At 38.9% G+C, this 15,073-nt stretch overlaps 1 protein-coding gene across 1 annotated transcript in view; it reads left to right on the forward strand.

The window, feature by feature from the left end:
- The first annotated feature begins 277 nt into the window (after window positions 1–277).
- RPA1 (replication protein A1) overlaps window positions 278–15,073 on the forward strand; it is a 74,906-nt gene continuing 60,110 nt past the window's right edge. The window contains exons 1-4 of the mRNA XM_044676337.1: window positions 278–369; window positions 12,967–13,017; window positions 13,724–13,802; window positions 14,555–14,663. Coding sequence (XP_044532272.1) covers window positions 337–369; window positions 12,967–13,017; window positions 13,724–13,802; window positions 14,555–14,663 — 272 coding nt within the window. The 5' untranslated portion in view covers window positions 278–336. The remainder of the gene's footprint in view (window positions 370–12,966; window positions 13,018–13,723; window positions 13,803–14,554; window positions 14,664–15,073) is intronic.

The following is a 15,073-nucleotide window of genomic DNA, read 5'->3' on the forward strand; positions in this document are numbered from 1 at the left end:
GACCCGGATTCCCCCTCGCGCGTGGCTCCTCCTCCTCGTGGGCTCCAGCTCCAGCTCCCGCCCCGGACGCTCACCCTTCGGGAGGACGCCTGGAGGGCGGGGCCTCACGTTCTCCCTGCGCACGGGTGCTTCGGCCAATGGGTTGCCCGCTCGACGCCCTGAGCCCGCCCCCTACGCCTCCCGCGTCTGGAGCGCGAGAACGGCGCGCGCCGAGGTCGGACCGGGCCAATTAGGTTTGAGCGCGCGAGGACTCCCCCTTCCCCCACCTCTATTCCCGGACCCGCGGAGCCGCCGAGAGCAGCCAGAGAAGCGGATCAACCGGACATAAGCGACACCATGAGCGGGCGCCTGAGCGAGGGGGCCATCGGGGTGAGGGGGCCTGGGGGGTGGTGGGACCCCAGAAGATGGGGCCTATGCTGAGGGTAACCTGGTTGGGAATCCGAGGGTTGGGAACTGGCATCTGAGATGGGGGGCCTTGTTGGGGCCCCTTGGGGTGCGGAACCCTGTTTAGGGGGGGCCGCAGAAGACCTCAGTGTCCACCCAGTCCGTTCATCGCCCGAACATGAAGCCCACTCCCTAACAAGTGGTGGTGGCGCTTTTCCCTGAAGACCCTCAGAATGGGGGAGCCCAGCACCTTCCAGAACAAGTTAGTCTCAGGCTCTGATAGTAGCCCTCTTTCCTTGAAGACCTCCAGAATGGGGGAGCCCAGCAGAACAACAGTCCCAGGCCTTGATAGAAGCCCCCTTTTTAAGGAAGCTTTCGGTGACATCAAGCGTCCCTGGACCCCCCTGCCCAGGTCCCTTTTACCTGTGGCTCCAATCTGTTTGCAAAACTAGTCTAATCAGTGCCAGGATTCTTTAGATACTTGAAGAGAGCTGTCATGGCACAGGATCATAGATTTAGAGCTGGAAAGGTTTACCATCTCTATTTATTCAACTCAGATTGGCATGCAAGTTCTGAAGGCTAAGTCTGACTGTCACTTCACATCTTCAGATAATCGGGACCAACTACAAATTCTTATTTAGCATTTAAACTGAAATATAATCTGGCCCTGTCCTATCTGTCCTGTTTCATACTTGGCTAACACCCCCTTCCTCCAAACCTTACCATCAAGCTATACAGGCCTACTTGGTTTCCCTGAAACAATTCTTTGTCTCCTCAGTGCCTTTCCCTCCATCTGAAATGCTTTGTATTCATTTCTTTCTCTTAGTTTCCCTGGATTCCAGTTTAAGGCTCAAATTTTTTTTTTTTAAACCCTTAACTTCTGTGTATTGACTTATAGGTGGAAGAGTGGTAAGGGTAGGCAATGGGGGTCAAGTGACTTGCCCAGGGTCACACAGCTGGGAAGTGTCTGAGGTCGGATTTGAACCCAGGACCTCCCATCTCTAGGCCTGGCTCTCAATCCACTGAGCTACCCAGCTACCCCCTAAGGCTCAAATTTTAACTTTTGCAGGCTTTCCTAGTCTACCACCCACTTGCTAGTGCCTATTTACTCTGCTTTATTTATATGTATATACACATATACATATTTAAACCCTTTGGCTTAGAATAGATACTAAGTGTCAATTCCTAGGCCGAAGAGCGGTAAGGACTAGGCAGTGTGGATTAAGTGACTTGCCCAGAGTCACACAGCTAGAAACTTGAAGAAGCCGTATTTAAACCCTGGTCCTCTGGACCCTAGACCTGGCTCTATCTACTGTGTTACCTAGCTGCCCCATCTTGGATTTAAATTTATTATTATTTATATAATATAATAATTATTAAAATTTAATATTTAAAATTTAGATTAAAAAATCTCTATTTTAAAGTATTTTTTCCATTTACATGATTCATGTTTTTTCTCTCCTCGTTCCTGGAGCCAACAAGCAATTCCACTGGGTTAAACATATATTATCACTCAATACCTATTTCCATATTATTCACTTTTATAAGAGTAGTCTTTTAAAAACCACAACCTCAAATCCTATACCCATATAAAAAAGTGATCAATAATGTTTTTCTTCTGTGATTCTACTCCCACAGTTCTTTCTCTCATAAGTCCCTCAAGGTTGTCCTGGATCATTCCATTGCTTTTAGTAGCAAAGTCGATTACATTTGATTGACCCACAATGTTTCAGTTTCTGTGTACAATATTCTCTTGGTTCTCATTTTGCTCTGCATCAGTTCATGGAGATCTTTCCAGTTCATATAGAAACCCTCCAGTTCATCATTCCTTATAGCACAATAATATTCCATCACCATCGTATACTATAATTTGTTCAGCTATTCCCCAATTGAGGGACACCCCCTCATTTTCCAATTTTTTGCCACCACAAAGATTGCGGCTATAAATAGTTTTGTACAAACGTTTTTCATAATTATCTGATAACATTTGTAAAGCACTTAACACAGTGTCTGGCACATAGAAGGCTCTTTATAAATACTTCTTATTTTCCCCTTCCCTTCTCTTCCCCCTACTCTGTATATGTCTTATTAATTATGTGGTTGAGCTCCTTGAGGTCTAGGGCTGTTTTTTGCTCTTTTATCGCCAGTACTTAGAACAGTGCCCACCACATATGAAGCCTTAGTAAATGCTTGTTGACTGATTTCCCCATTCTGGTTGTCTTCTGGATGGATGCTCTGAAGTTGAGCAAGGTCCTTCCTAAAATGTGGTTCGAGGAGCCATCTTTTGCCTGGTTTGAAGGACCATCTTTGCTCTGGTCTGAAGGAGGCAGAATACTGTTGGACTGTCATTCCTCTAGTGCTGAATATTCTCTTGGCATAGGCTAAGGTGGTGGGTCAGCTTTTTTTATTTTCATAACACACTGCTGATGCGTATGTAGTTTACAGTCAATTCTATTGAACTCTTTTCAGATAACCTGCTGCATTAAAGGTTTCTTTTCCCTGTCTTGTACTTGTCAAGTTGATCTTTTTAAACTCAACTGAAAGTCTTTCTTTATCCCTACTACATTTCATCCTCTTTGATTCAGCAAAATGTTCTAGATTGTCAGGTGATTGTTATCCTTTTTCTCCCAGCTTTATGCCATCAGTAGATTTGATGAGCATACCCATCAATGCCGTTTCTAGTAATTAAGAAGAATGTTCATGGCCTAAGCACAGATCTCTGGGGCACTCCACTGGAGTGCCTGATGTTTAGCCATTAATGACCAGTCTTTGGGCCCACCTATTCAATCCATTCCTAATTTTTCCAATTACATGAGAATCTTAGTCCACATCTCCACTTTTTCTACAAGAAGAACATAACAGACTTTGTGAAATGTTTTAGGAAAAAGTAAGTTAAAAAAAGGTTGGTTGACAGGATCTGTTCATGATGAGTCCTTTCTGATTTTTCATGATTACTTTTCTAGTTATTCACTAACTAGTGATTTTCATGGATCAAAGATAAGGATCTAGAAGGGGACTTTGTAGACCATGTCTAGGAATCTTATTCTTTCTTTGAATGCTTTGAAATCTGCTTTCTCAACAGTGCACTGTAAATGACATACTAGATCATTTAGCTTCTTGTCTATTACAAGTTCTAAGCTGAAATGGGCATTTACATCCTGGAAACAGGTTTTATTTACTGATTCCTTTGCTTTTTTTTTTTTTTTTTAACCCTTACCTTTTTTTTAAGATAGAAGAGGAACTTTAAAAACTTTTTTAATTTATTGTCATTTAAAAATTTAATTTTATTTTTAAAAATATTTTTCCATGTTTATATGAGTCATTATTCTTTCCCTCCCCTTTTCCCTACCTCTTCCCAGAGCTGACAAGCAATTCCACTGGGTTGTACAAATGCTATCATTTGATACTTATTCGCATATTATTCGTTTTTACCATAGAGCAATTTTTTAAAGCTGAAACCCCAAATCATATCCATATAAACAAGCAGTAAATGATATCATAGGTTTTTCTTTTGAGTTTTTACTCTTATAGTTCTTTCTCTCAATATGGATCGCATTCTTTCTCTAAATCTCTCAGGAAGGTCCTGGATTATTGTATTGCTACTAGTAGTAAAGTCCATTATATTGGATAGTTCTACAATGTTTTACTTTCAGTGTATGATATCCTCTTGGTTCTGCTCATTTCACTCTGCATCAGTTTTTGGAGGTCTTTCAGTTCATATAGAAATCCTCCGGTTCATCACTCCCAATTATCACAGTTAATTCAGCCATTCCCCAGTTGAGGGACATTCTCCCCCCCACCCCCCCATTTCCAATTTTTTGCTACCACAAAGAGTGCAGCTATGAATATTTTTGTACTAAACTCTTAACTTCTGTCTTAGAATTGATACTAAATATCAGTTCCAAGGTAGAAGAGTAGTAAGGGCTAGGTAATTGGAGTTAGGTGACTTGCCCAGGGTCACACAGCTGGGACATATCTGAGGCCATATTTGAATCCAAGACCTCCCATCTCCAGGCCTGGCTTTCTATCCACTAAGCCATCTAGCTACCCCAGTTCCTTTGCTTTTTGAAGGAAGAAGTTAGTAAGGCAAATAGTTTCTAGTTGCTCTGTTTTGGGGAGAGAATTTCAAAAGATGTCTGGATATTTGAAGTTCCTTATTATAACCATATTATGTCTCAGAACTAGGCTTGAAGTTTCCTTATATCTGTTATGGTAAGTAGCTGTATTCTAGCCTTCTATTACTCTAGTCTACTTCTATTTCCATTAATATTCAAGTGAATGTTCCCCATCATACTTTTGTTTCTCTGATTCCTGGATTCTCAATTTAGGAGATATCTTTTGTGATCTTACCAGCTCCCACGGGTTTAATTCCAGTTGATCATCTATATATCTAGCTCCAGTCCTTCTCCTGTTTAGTTGCCTGCTAGACATTTTAACTCAACATGTCTAAAAGAGGACTCATTTCCCCCCTCAAATCCACCCCTCTTCTGACCCTTTGTATGCCTGGTGGAGAAAACAGACCAGCATTCTCTGTCTGTCCAGGCTGCAAATTGAGGGCCACCCATTGGCCTGATCTCACTCTGATTGGCAGGAGAACTTTGACTTGCTCCATTTTCTGACTTAGGCTGGTTTGCCCATTCTTGAGGCTTATCAGCTCATTGCTGGATTTAATATGAATACCCCCACTTCATGCGTTGCATCTTATAACCTGCTCAGTAAACTGATGGCTTCCTATTGCCACCAGGATTAGATATGAAAAGCTCTGCTTGGCATTCAAAGCCCTTTATAACCTAGCCCCTTCCTACCTTTGCAGTCTTCTCACAGCCCACTTAATACTCCCTGCCATGTGCTCTGTGTCCCAGTGACCCCAGCTTACTGATTGTTCCACAGATAAGACTCTCCCATCTCTTGGGCATTCTCTGGCTGTCCTTCTTGTCTGAAATACTCTCCCTCTTCTGCTCTGACATTTGACCTCCCTGGCTTCCTTTAATTCCCAAATAATATCCCACCTTCTACAGGAAGCCTTTTCCTGTCAGTCTCTCAAATCTGGTGCCTTTCCTCATTTCCTATTTATCTTGTATAGAGCTTGGCTCCCTCATTAGACTGTGAGTTCTTGGAGTGCAGAGAATATCTTCAGGTTTTTTCCCCCTACCCCAGCATTTGGCACAGTACCTGGTACATAGTGGTCACTTAATACAAGTTTCATGATGGGCTGGTCAACTGGACTATTGTAATAACTTCTTGATTGGTCTCTCTGCCTCAAGTCTCCACTCCAATCTATCCTTCACATAGTTACCAAAGTGACTCGACCTTCTCAGTAAACACCTCTATTGTCCCAACAATCAAATGTAAACTCTTTGGTGTTTAAAGCCATTTGGGACCTTCTCTTCGGCCTTGACAAAGTCTTCCTGCCATCCAGTTTACTTGTCTTTGCCTTTTAGGATCCTTAGGTTCCTTTATGGCTTGGCTTACAGAGGTTTTCCCGATCCTCCTACCCTTCCTCCAGCCCTGAGCTGCTGGGCTCTCTCCCAAATCCTTTTGTGTCTATTTTGTATATAACTATTCTCCAGCTGGAATGGAAACTCCTTGAGGACAAGCATTGTTTCATAATTATCTTTGTATCCCAGCTCCTAGAACATGTGCTTAATAAGTGCTTGCTCATTAGTTATTTATATTTTTTATTTATACATTGCTACTATGTTCCCTTTCAATCACCAGTAGGTTTTAGAGAAGATATGTCCTTCCAGAGGCATAATAAAGTAATGGTGGACATTCTATCAAATCTGTGATGACCTGCAAGGGCAAATTTGCCTTTTTGCTTTGAGATGCTGGTTACACATATGCTATATGCTACTGTTCATTATCTAATTTAATAGATTTTATTCTTGATTACTTTCTAGGAATTTTTTTTTAACTCTTACTGAGTATTGGTTTCAAGGCAGAAGAATAGTAAGGGCTAGGCAATGGGGTTTAAACCCAGGTTCACATAGCTAGGAAGTGTCTGAGGTCTCATTTGAACCTAGGATCTCCCATCTCTAGATCTGGCTCTCAATCCACTGAGCCACCCAGCTGCCCCTCTTTATAGGATTTTGACTTTGGTAGGGGATGGAGAGAAAGAGTGAGTGAGCAAGTCAGAGAGAGAGAAAAAGAGAGAGACTGTGTGTGTATGTGTGCACGTGCATGTGCATGTGAATGTGAAGTACAGTCATGAGTGGTTGGAAATTATGTGTATGTGTTGGGGCAGGCACTTGAGGGTGAGGATCTTATGTCTCTGAAGAGTCTGGAAGGGGTTGGGACTCTGTGTTGGTAAGATTCCAGGAGGGAATAGAAGGAAATAGCAAGGGGTAGCTGTAGGGATATTAAGGGAAAGGTATTATACCCTTCCAATTCAGATTGAAATATTGTGAGGGTTTGGGAAATGACTTCCCTGTCCTTTATCCATTTATTAGTTGGGGAGTAACTCATTCTTATAATTTGACTCCATTTTCTACGTATTTGAGAAATGAGGCCTTCATCAGAAAAACTTGTAAAATATATTTCCTCAGTTTTCCTGCTTTCTTCATGAATCTTGGCTGCATTTTAAAAATCTTTTTAATATCATCAAAATTATTTATTTTACTTCCCTCCATCCTCTCTATCTCTTGTTTGGTCATAAATTCTTCTCTTACCCATAAATCTGACAGGTAAACTATTTCATACTCTCCTAATTTGCTTATGGTATCACCCTTTATGTCTAAATCCTATACCCATTTTGATCTTATCTTGGTATGAGATGTTGGTCTATACCTAGTTTCTGCCAAATAGCTTTCCAGTTTTTCAGCAGTTTGTTTTTTTTCAAACAGTGAGTTCTTGCCCCCAAAGCTTGGATCTTTAAGTTTATCAAACACTAGATTACTATGGTCATTCCCTACTATGTATTGTGTACATAATCTATTCCATTACCCTTATTTCTCCAGTACCATATTGATTTTGATGATTTTCACTTTGTAATAATATAGTTTGAGATCTGGAAGCATTAGGCCACCTTTCTTCACATTTTTTTTCATTAATTCCCAATTTCATTAATTGATCTATTGTTCTTCCAGGTGAATTTTGTTATTTTTTCTGGTTCTATAAAATAATTTCTTGGTAGTTTGATTGGTATGTCACTAAATAAATTAATTTAGATAGTATTGCCATTTTTATTATATTGGTTTGATCTACCCTTGAGCAATTAATATTTTTCTAGTTTCCAGATCTGACTTTATTTGTCTGAACAGTATTTTGTAATTGTGTTTTTTTTCTTTCCTGGATTTGTCTTGGCAGGTAGACTCCCAGGTCTTTTGTAATGTCTACAGGTATTTTAAATGGAATTTCTCTATCTCTTGCTGTTGGACTTTGTTGATAATATATAGAAATGCTGATGATTTATGTGGGCTTATTTTATATGCTGCAACTTTGCTAAAGTTGTATATTATTTCATCTATTTTTTAGTTGATTTTCTAGGATTCTATTGCCTATTTTAATCCTTTAATTTCTTTTTCTTCTTTTATTGCTATAGCTATATTTTTATGTTATTGTTATAACTATATTGTTATAGCATTTCTAGTGCAGTATTGAATAATAGTGGTGATAATGGACATCCTTTCTTTACCCCTGAAATTATTAGGAAGGCTTCTGGCTATGCCTACTACAGATAACTTGCTAATGGTTTTAGTTAAATAACTATTTAGCATTTTAAGGAAAATTTTACTTATTTCCATGCTTTCTAGTGTTTTAAATAGGAATTAGTGTTGTATTTTGTCATAAACTTTTTCTGTATCAATCAAGATAATATGATTTTTGTTATTATATTGATACCTGGTATAAGTCCCTATTTATATTTACCCATATTTATGTCAACTCCTGGTATAAATCCTATTGCTATAATTTCCTTGCTGGTATTTTATTTAAAAGCATCAGTATTCATTAGTGAAATTAATCTGTTGTTTTCATTCTTAGTTTTCATTCTTCCTGGTTTAGGTATCAGCACCATGTTTGTGTCATAAAAGGTATTTGGTAGGATTCCTTCTTTGCCTATTTTTCCAAATCGTTTGTATGGGACTGCAATTAATTGTTCTGGAAATACTTGGTAGAATTCATTTGTGAGGCCATCTGCTCCTGGGGATTTTTTTCTTAGCAAACTCAGTGATGGCTTGTTCAATTTCTTCTAAGATGGGGTTATTTAAGTAATCTATTTCTTCTTCTGTTAATTTCGGCAATTTATATTTTGTAACTATTCATCCATTTCACTTAAGATTGTCAGATTTATTGGCATATAATTAGACAAAATAACTATGCTTTATTTCCTCTTCATTGATGATGAACTTACCCTTTTCATTTTTGATATTGGCAATTTGGTTTTCTTTTTTTTTTTTTTAATCAAATTAACCAATGGTTTTTGTATTTTTTCTTTGTTTATATAACCAGTTCCTACTTTTACTTATTAGTTCAATGGCTTTTTTAATTTCAGTTTTATTAATCTCTCCTTTGATTTTCAGAATTTCTAATTTGCTGTTTAATTGGGGATTTTTTATTTGTTCATTTTCTAGTGTTTTTTATTGCAGGCTCAATTCATTGATCTTTTTTGCTATTTTATTGATTTTTTAGAGGCATAACTTTTGGCTACATCCCTTAAATTTGGTTTGCTATCTCATTGTCATTTTTAATGAAATTATCATTTCTATGATTTGTTCTTTGACCCACTTATTCTTTAGGATTAGGTTATATAGTTTATAATTTTCTATCTGTTTCCACAGCCCTTTATTGAATGTAACTTTTATTTTATTATGATCTGAAAAGGAGGCACTTAATATTTTTGCTTTTTTACATTTGGTCATGAGATTTTTACGCCCTAATACTTGATAAATTTTTGGGTTGTGCCATGTATTGTTGAGAAAAAAGGTATATTCCTTTCTCTTTCCATTCAGTTTTCTCTAGAGATCCATCATATCTCACTTTTCTAAAATACTTTTCATTCCTTAATTTCTTTATTGTTTATTTTTTGGTTAGATTTATCTAGTTCTGAGAGGGAAAGTTGAGGTTTTCCTCTAGTATAGTTTTACTCTATTCTTCCTTTTTTTCTTTAATCTTTTCTTCAAACATTTTCTTTAAACATTTCTATGCTATATACCTGTGATGGCAAACCTGTGACATACATGCCAAAGATGGCATGCAGAAACCTCTGTGGGCACGGGCAGGCCCCTGGCTTGACCAGCTGGGAACCTGACCCTACCCCAGAATGTAGGGGGAGGGGCTCTCCAGCCTCTCTCCAGTGGAGCTCAGTCCTGGCTTGGCCAGTCAGAAGCCAGCCCTGCCCCTGAACGCAGGAGGGGAGGTGGTGTGGGGCTTCACCATCCTGTGGGTGGTAGTCTGACCCCACCCCTGAGGGTAAGGGGAAGGTATGTGGTGCTGGAGCTTCCCTGTGGAGCTCAGCCCTGGCTTGACCAGTCTATATCCTGGTCTCTCTCCTGAACACAGGAGTGGATGGGGCACTGCAAGCAGCTGGGGGGGCAGGGTATGCAGTTTGCGGTGGGGCATGGCATGAGGTCCCTAAAGAGTTCCAAAAGGTTCACCCAAAAGGTTATTGCTATCTATGATTTGGTGCATTTATGCTTAGTATTGATATTACTTTATTGTCTGGGGTAACATTTTTGCAAGATGTGGTTTCCTTGCATGGTTCTTTTCATTAGATCTGTTTTTGCTTTTGTTTTGTCTGAGATTGTTATTGCTACTGCTTTTTAAACTTCAACTGAAGTATAACAGATTTTGCTTCAACCTCTTCTGTGTGTGTCTTTCTGCTTCAAGTGTGATTCTTGTAAATGGTATTTTGTAGAATTCTGATTTTTAATCCATTGCTATCTGCTTCCAGTTTATGGATGAGTTCATTCCCATTTCCATTCTCAGTTACGATTACTTTATATATTATGTATTTTTCATGTTTTTCCCTCCATCCTATTTTTTATCCATTTATCTTTCTCTTCACTTTTTTCTTCCTCAGGTAAAGTTTTGCTTCTGACCATGCGTCCTCCCCATCTACCTTCCCTTTTATCAGTCTCTCCTACTTCCCTGTAGAATAAGATAGATTTCAATACCAAGCTGTTTCAGCCAGTTCCAATTAGAGTAAAGTTTGTGTTGCCCTCAACCCTTCCTTTCTTCCCCTACTGTAAAAGTTTTTTTGTGCCTCTTTTATGTGAGATAATTTACCCCATTCCACTTCTTCCTTCTTTCTCCTAGTGCATCCTTTTTTTCACCTCTTAGTTTATTTTATTTTTTGGATATTATTCCGTCAGTCAACTCATATGCATGCTCTCAGTCTATGACTCCTATCTGCCCTTATAATGATAAATTTCTTGAAAGTTACAAGCATCATCTTCCCATGTTAAAAAACAGTTTAATCTTATTAAATCCCTTATGCTTTCATTTTCTGTTATATCTTTTTTGTGTTTCTGTTGGGTCTTGTCTTTGAAAATCAGATTTTTCTTTTCAGCTCTATAGTCTTTTCATCAAGAATGTTTGAGAATATCCTATTAAATATCGATTTTCCTTGCCAAAAGATTTTGTTCATTTTCACTAGGTAGATGATTCTTGGTTGTGATCCTAGCTCCTTTATACCCCAGAATATCATTCTAAGCTCTCAGATCTTTTCATGTAGAATCTACCAAATCCTTTGTTATCTTGACCATGGCCCCATGATATTTGAATTGTTTCTTTTGGCTGTTTGTAGTATTTTTCTCCTTCACCTGGGAGCTCTGGAATTTGGCTATAATATTCCTGGGAGTTTTCATTTTGAAAATGTCTTTGGAGATGATTAACGGATTCTTTCAATTTTACCTTCTGGTTCTAGACTGTCAGGGCAGTTTTCCTTAATAATTTCTTGAAATATATCTAGGCTCCTTTTTTTTAACATGACTTTCTTAAATTATTTCTCTTTGACCTTTTTTCAAAAGTCAGTTGTTTTTCCAGTGGGATATTTCACATTTTCTTTCATTTTTTCATTCCTTTGTTTTTGTTTTATGGTTTTTTAATTCGTTATGGAGTTATTAGTTTCCATTTGCCCAGTTCTAATTTTAAGGCATTATTTTCTCCATTGAGCTTTTGTACTTCCATTTTCTCTTTGTTCTTTTCTTCATTGAATTTTTATACATATTTTTTCTTTCTTTTTTGTGCTTTCTTTACAAGCTGTTGACTCTTTTTTTATGACTTGCATAAATAACTTCAATTTCTTTTTCTTTTCTCAATTTTTATTTTATCTCTCTTATTTGTTTTTTTTTTTTTTTTTAAACCCTTGTACTTCGGTGTATTGTCTCATAGGTGGAAGATTGGTAAGGGTGGGCAATGGGGGTCAAGTGACTTGCCCAGGGTCACACAGCTGGGAAGTGGCTGAGGCCTGTATAAGAGACAGGACCTCCTGTCTCTAGGCCTGACTCTCACTCCACTGAGCTACCCAGCTGCCCTCTTATTTGGTTTTAAAAATCCTTTCTGAACGCCTCCTGGCACAAATTCACATTTTTCTTTGAGACTTTGCTGTTGATTTTGTTGCCATTTTCCAAGTCTGTGTCGATCTTTTCTGTTGCCATGGTAATATTCTGTGGTCAGGTTCTTTTGTTGTTCATTTTTTTTCCTGCCTATTTTTTGAGTTTTAACTTTATGTTAAAGTTAGGCTCTGCTCTGTGGGTAGAAGGGGTTACTGTCCCAATCTTCATGTTTTTCATGCTGCTGCATCCTGTTTCATGTTTTTCATGATTCCAGTGAGACCTTTCTTGTTGACCTTCTCAATTCTCTTGGACTGGAAAATTGTTTCCCTGACCTTTCTGTTGGTTCTGCCATTCTAGAATTCATGTTGGGGTGTTAATATTGTTTGGAAGGGAATCTGAGAGAGGTTGAGTGAGTCCCTGCCTTTACTGTCTTTTTTTTTCACCATCTTGATTTTGTTGCCCCTGAACTAGATGTGTTCTGAAGTAAAGTAGGAATTGTTCATCACTTTAACATAAGATTCACATGGAATTCTCTTACTGAGATTTCCCAGTCAATTTGAAATGTAAATATGCCTATATTTCATTCTCACCATCTGTCCAGTTTCAACCTTGATTGTCAGTCAGAGGCACTTAGTTATGATTTTGAGCCAAAACATGCAGATCACAATCTGTAGGCCAGGGCCCCTATGATAGCAAAAGAGATTATGCATGGAGCTGGTCATTGTGGAGTGGAATGCTAATAACAGATCTTCGAGTTGCACATAAAGCAGCATTGTTAAAAGAGCTCCCTTTTGGAGCTGTATGTGTGTATTTATATATTTTCGGTGTTTGAGATAAGGCATAGTGATGCTTGAATTGCTTCAGCTGATCAGTGTGCTGACCCTGAGTGTTGGTATGTTGTCTGTTGGTGGGGTTTGTCCAGTGACAAGACCCAAGCCAATCTCAACAAGAAGCTTTTCTAAGAATTGAGTGCCTTCTTCCCAAAGTCTCTGAGACTAAACAACTACTAATGGTTTTTCTGTCCATGCAGAAAAAGTTCACAGCATCAGTTCAACTTATAACTCAAGTGATCTTTTTCTCTTTTCAGCTCATAATGCAGCAAGGGGATACTACTATAAAACCCATACTCCAAGTCATTGTAAGTATCCAGATTTGTAAAATATAATCTTTCTCACTTGTAAATTAAATTAGAACTACATTTTTATAAGGTGCTCAAATATTTATTTGTGGACTCAGACAGGTCCTAGTTGTGTGACCCTGAGCAAGTCAGTTAATCCCCGTTGGCTAGCCCTTACCACTCTTCTGCCTTGGAACCAATACATAGCATCAGTTCTAAGACAGAAGGTACGGAGTTTTTTATGTATACACAGACACAGACGTGTATAGTATACACAGAAGTATACGTACATGCATATATACATTGTGTGTGTGTAGGTAGGGAGCATCACTAGAGAGAGTGAGTGTGTTTCGGCTTTGGCCTCTTGCACTCTTGGCGAGAACTGACAAGTGACTTTGGCTTGAGGTGCTGACCTGAGGCTTCACTCCCCTCCCCTGCAGGCAGTAGTGGCCAGGTGATATAGTAAGTTCTCAGTAAACACTTGTTTATTGATTTGATTGTGGATTGGGTTTGATTTAGGTGGAAGAGAAGGAACAAAGATCTTGGCAGGGAGCGAAGGAGAAATGCTTCAATCCAGTTTATTTTCCCTTATTTTTAGATATCTAGGAAAGTGGGCAAACATTTTGTCCATGCTGGACTGATGTCAGATTTACTCTCCTGCCACCGTTTAGGTGTCTCTGGAGAGTCAGTCAGCAGGCAGACTAATAACTCAAGTTTTCTATCCTAGAACATCCGACCGATTGCTACAGGAAATTCTCCACCCCGTTATCGAATGCTCATGAGTGATGGATTGAATACTGTATCCTGTGAGTACAGTGTAGAGAATTAAGAATTTGGAAGTGTTTAAGTGACAAAAGGGCCCCTTCCACCTTGAAATCCAATATTTTATGATATCCAAGTGCCTTATTTTAAGGCATACATGAGGTTGGCAGTCTAATTCAGACAGAATTGCAGCTGGCAGAGCATTTTAACAATAGAACAGTCCAAGTGGAAAGCTGCCACTTGGCTTAATTAATTTTCTCTAACTGGCTCTATATGTTTTCTGTGTGATTAATTTCCCTAAGGATGATATTGACTTTAAGTGAATGTGATGGGTTAGTTGTCCTATACCTGCCGCTCTTGAATTTCTTTCCTATGTTGGGAGCTTTAAAGGAAAGAAAGGATATGCCTGGGGAATTTGCTGCTGGATTTAGCAAGCACATGTTCTACAATGTGAGGGACTCCTAAGGGTTTTTTGTCTTTGTCATGAAACCAGAATGATGAGAAAAGGTGAATTTGGGCCCATCAAGATAAAAATGTATACAAGTGGAGCAGCGCATGTTTGCTAACTGCAAACGACTGTGCTGAAATCATTTTGTCGTCAGAAATTGTGGGGATGGGGCAGGGAAGCTGTGATTTGCTTTAATTTCAGAAAACATCTGTTTACATTGCCCTTTCTCCCTGTTACACGGGTAGGGGACTTTTGGCCCAAACATGATCAGCATTCATATTCTTTGAATCGAAGTGTTAGGAAGTTAATTTGTTGTGTTGTGGAGATTAAATCTCTTTTACTTTTCAGCTTTTATGTTGGCAACTCAGCTAAATGTACTGGTGGAGGAAGAACGCTTGTCCAGCAACTGCATTTGCCAGGTTAACCGGTTCATTGTTAATACTCTGAAATTTGGAAGGTCTGTGGTTTTGTTTTTTCCCCCCTTTTCTATCTCTCTGTATGGGAATGTTAATTTGTGAAAATTAACCTATAAGCCAAGTTCTAGATCTGTAAAATTGACAACCCTTAGTAAGTAGGAGTAAGAGGATTGGCCACGGATGCTGGTTACCCAACAGCACTAACCAAGATAAATTCCAACTGGTTATAGAGGGAAAGATCCCTTTATTTGACTTCCTTTTAGATGTTTATTTCTCACTGGAGCTTTTAAATTCAAGGCCCAACCTTTTAAGAAGTAGAGCCAAGTTTTCATATAGGCCCCAATGGAAAGATACATTTCATGTATCATCACCTAACCAGAATCTTCCTTCTTAGAAGACCATTCATCAGAGGGTCTAGTGAAAAATCCTTTTGGGTGTGGACTGGACAGGG

Source organism: Gracilinanus agilis, chromosome 4 (assembly GCF_016433145.1).
Source record: "Gracilinanus agilis isolate LMUSP501 chromosome 4, AgileGrace, whole genome shotgun sequence".
Lineage (NCBI taxonomy): Eukaryota > Metazoa > Chordata > Mammalia > Didelphimorphia > Didelphidae > Gracilinanus > Gracilinanus agilis.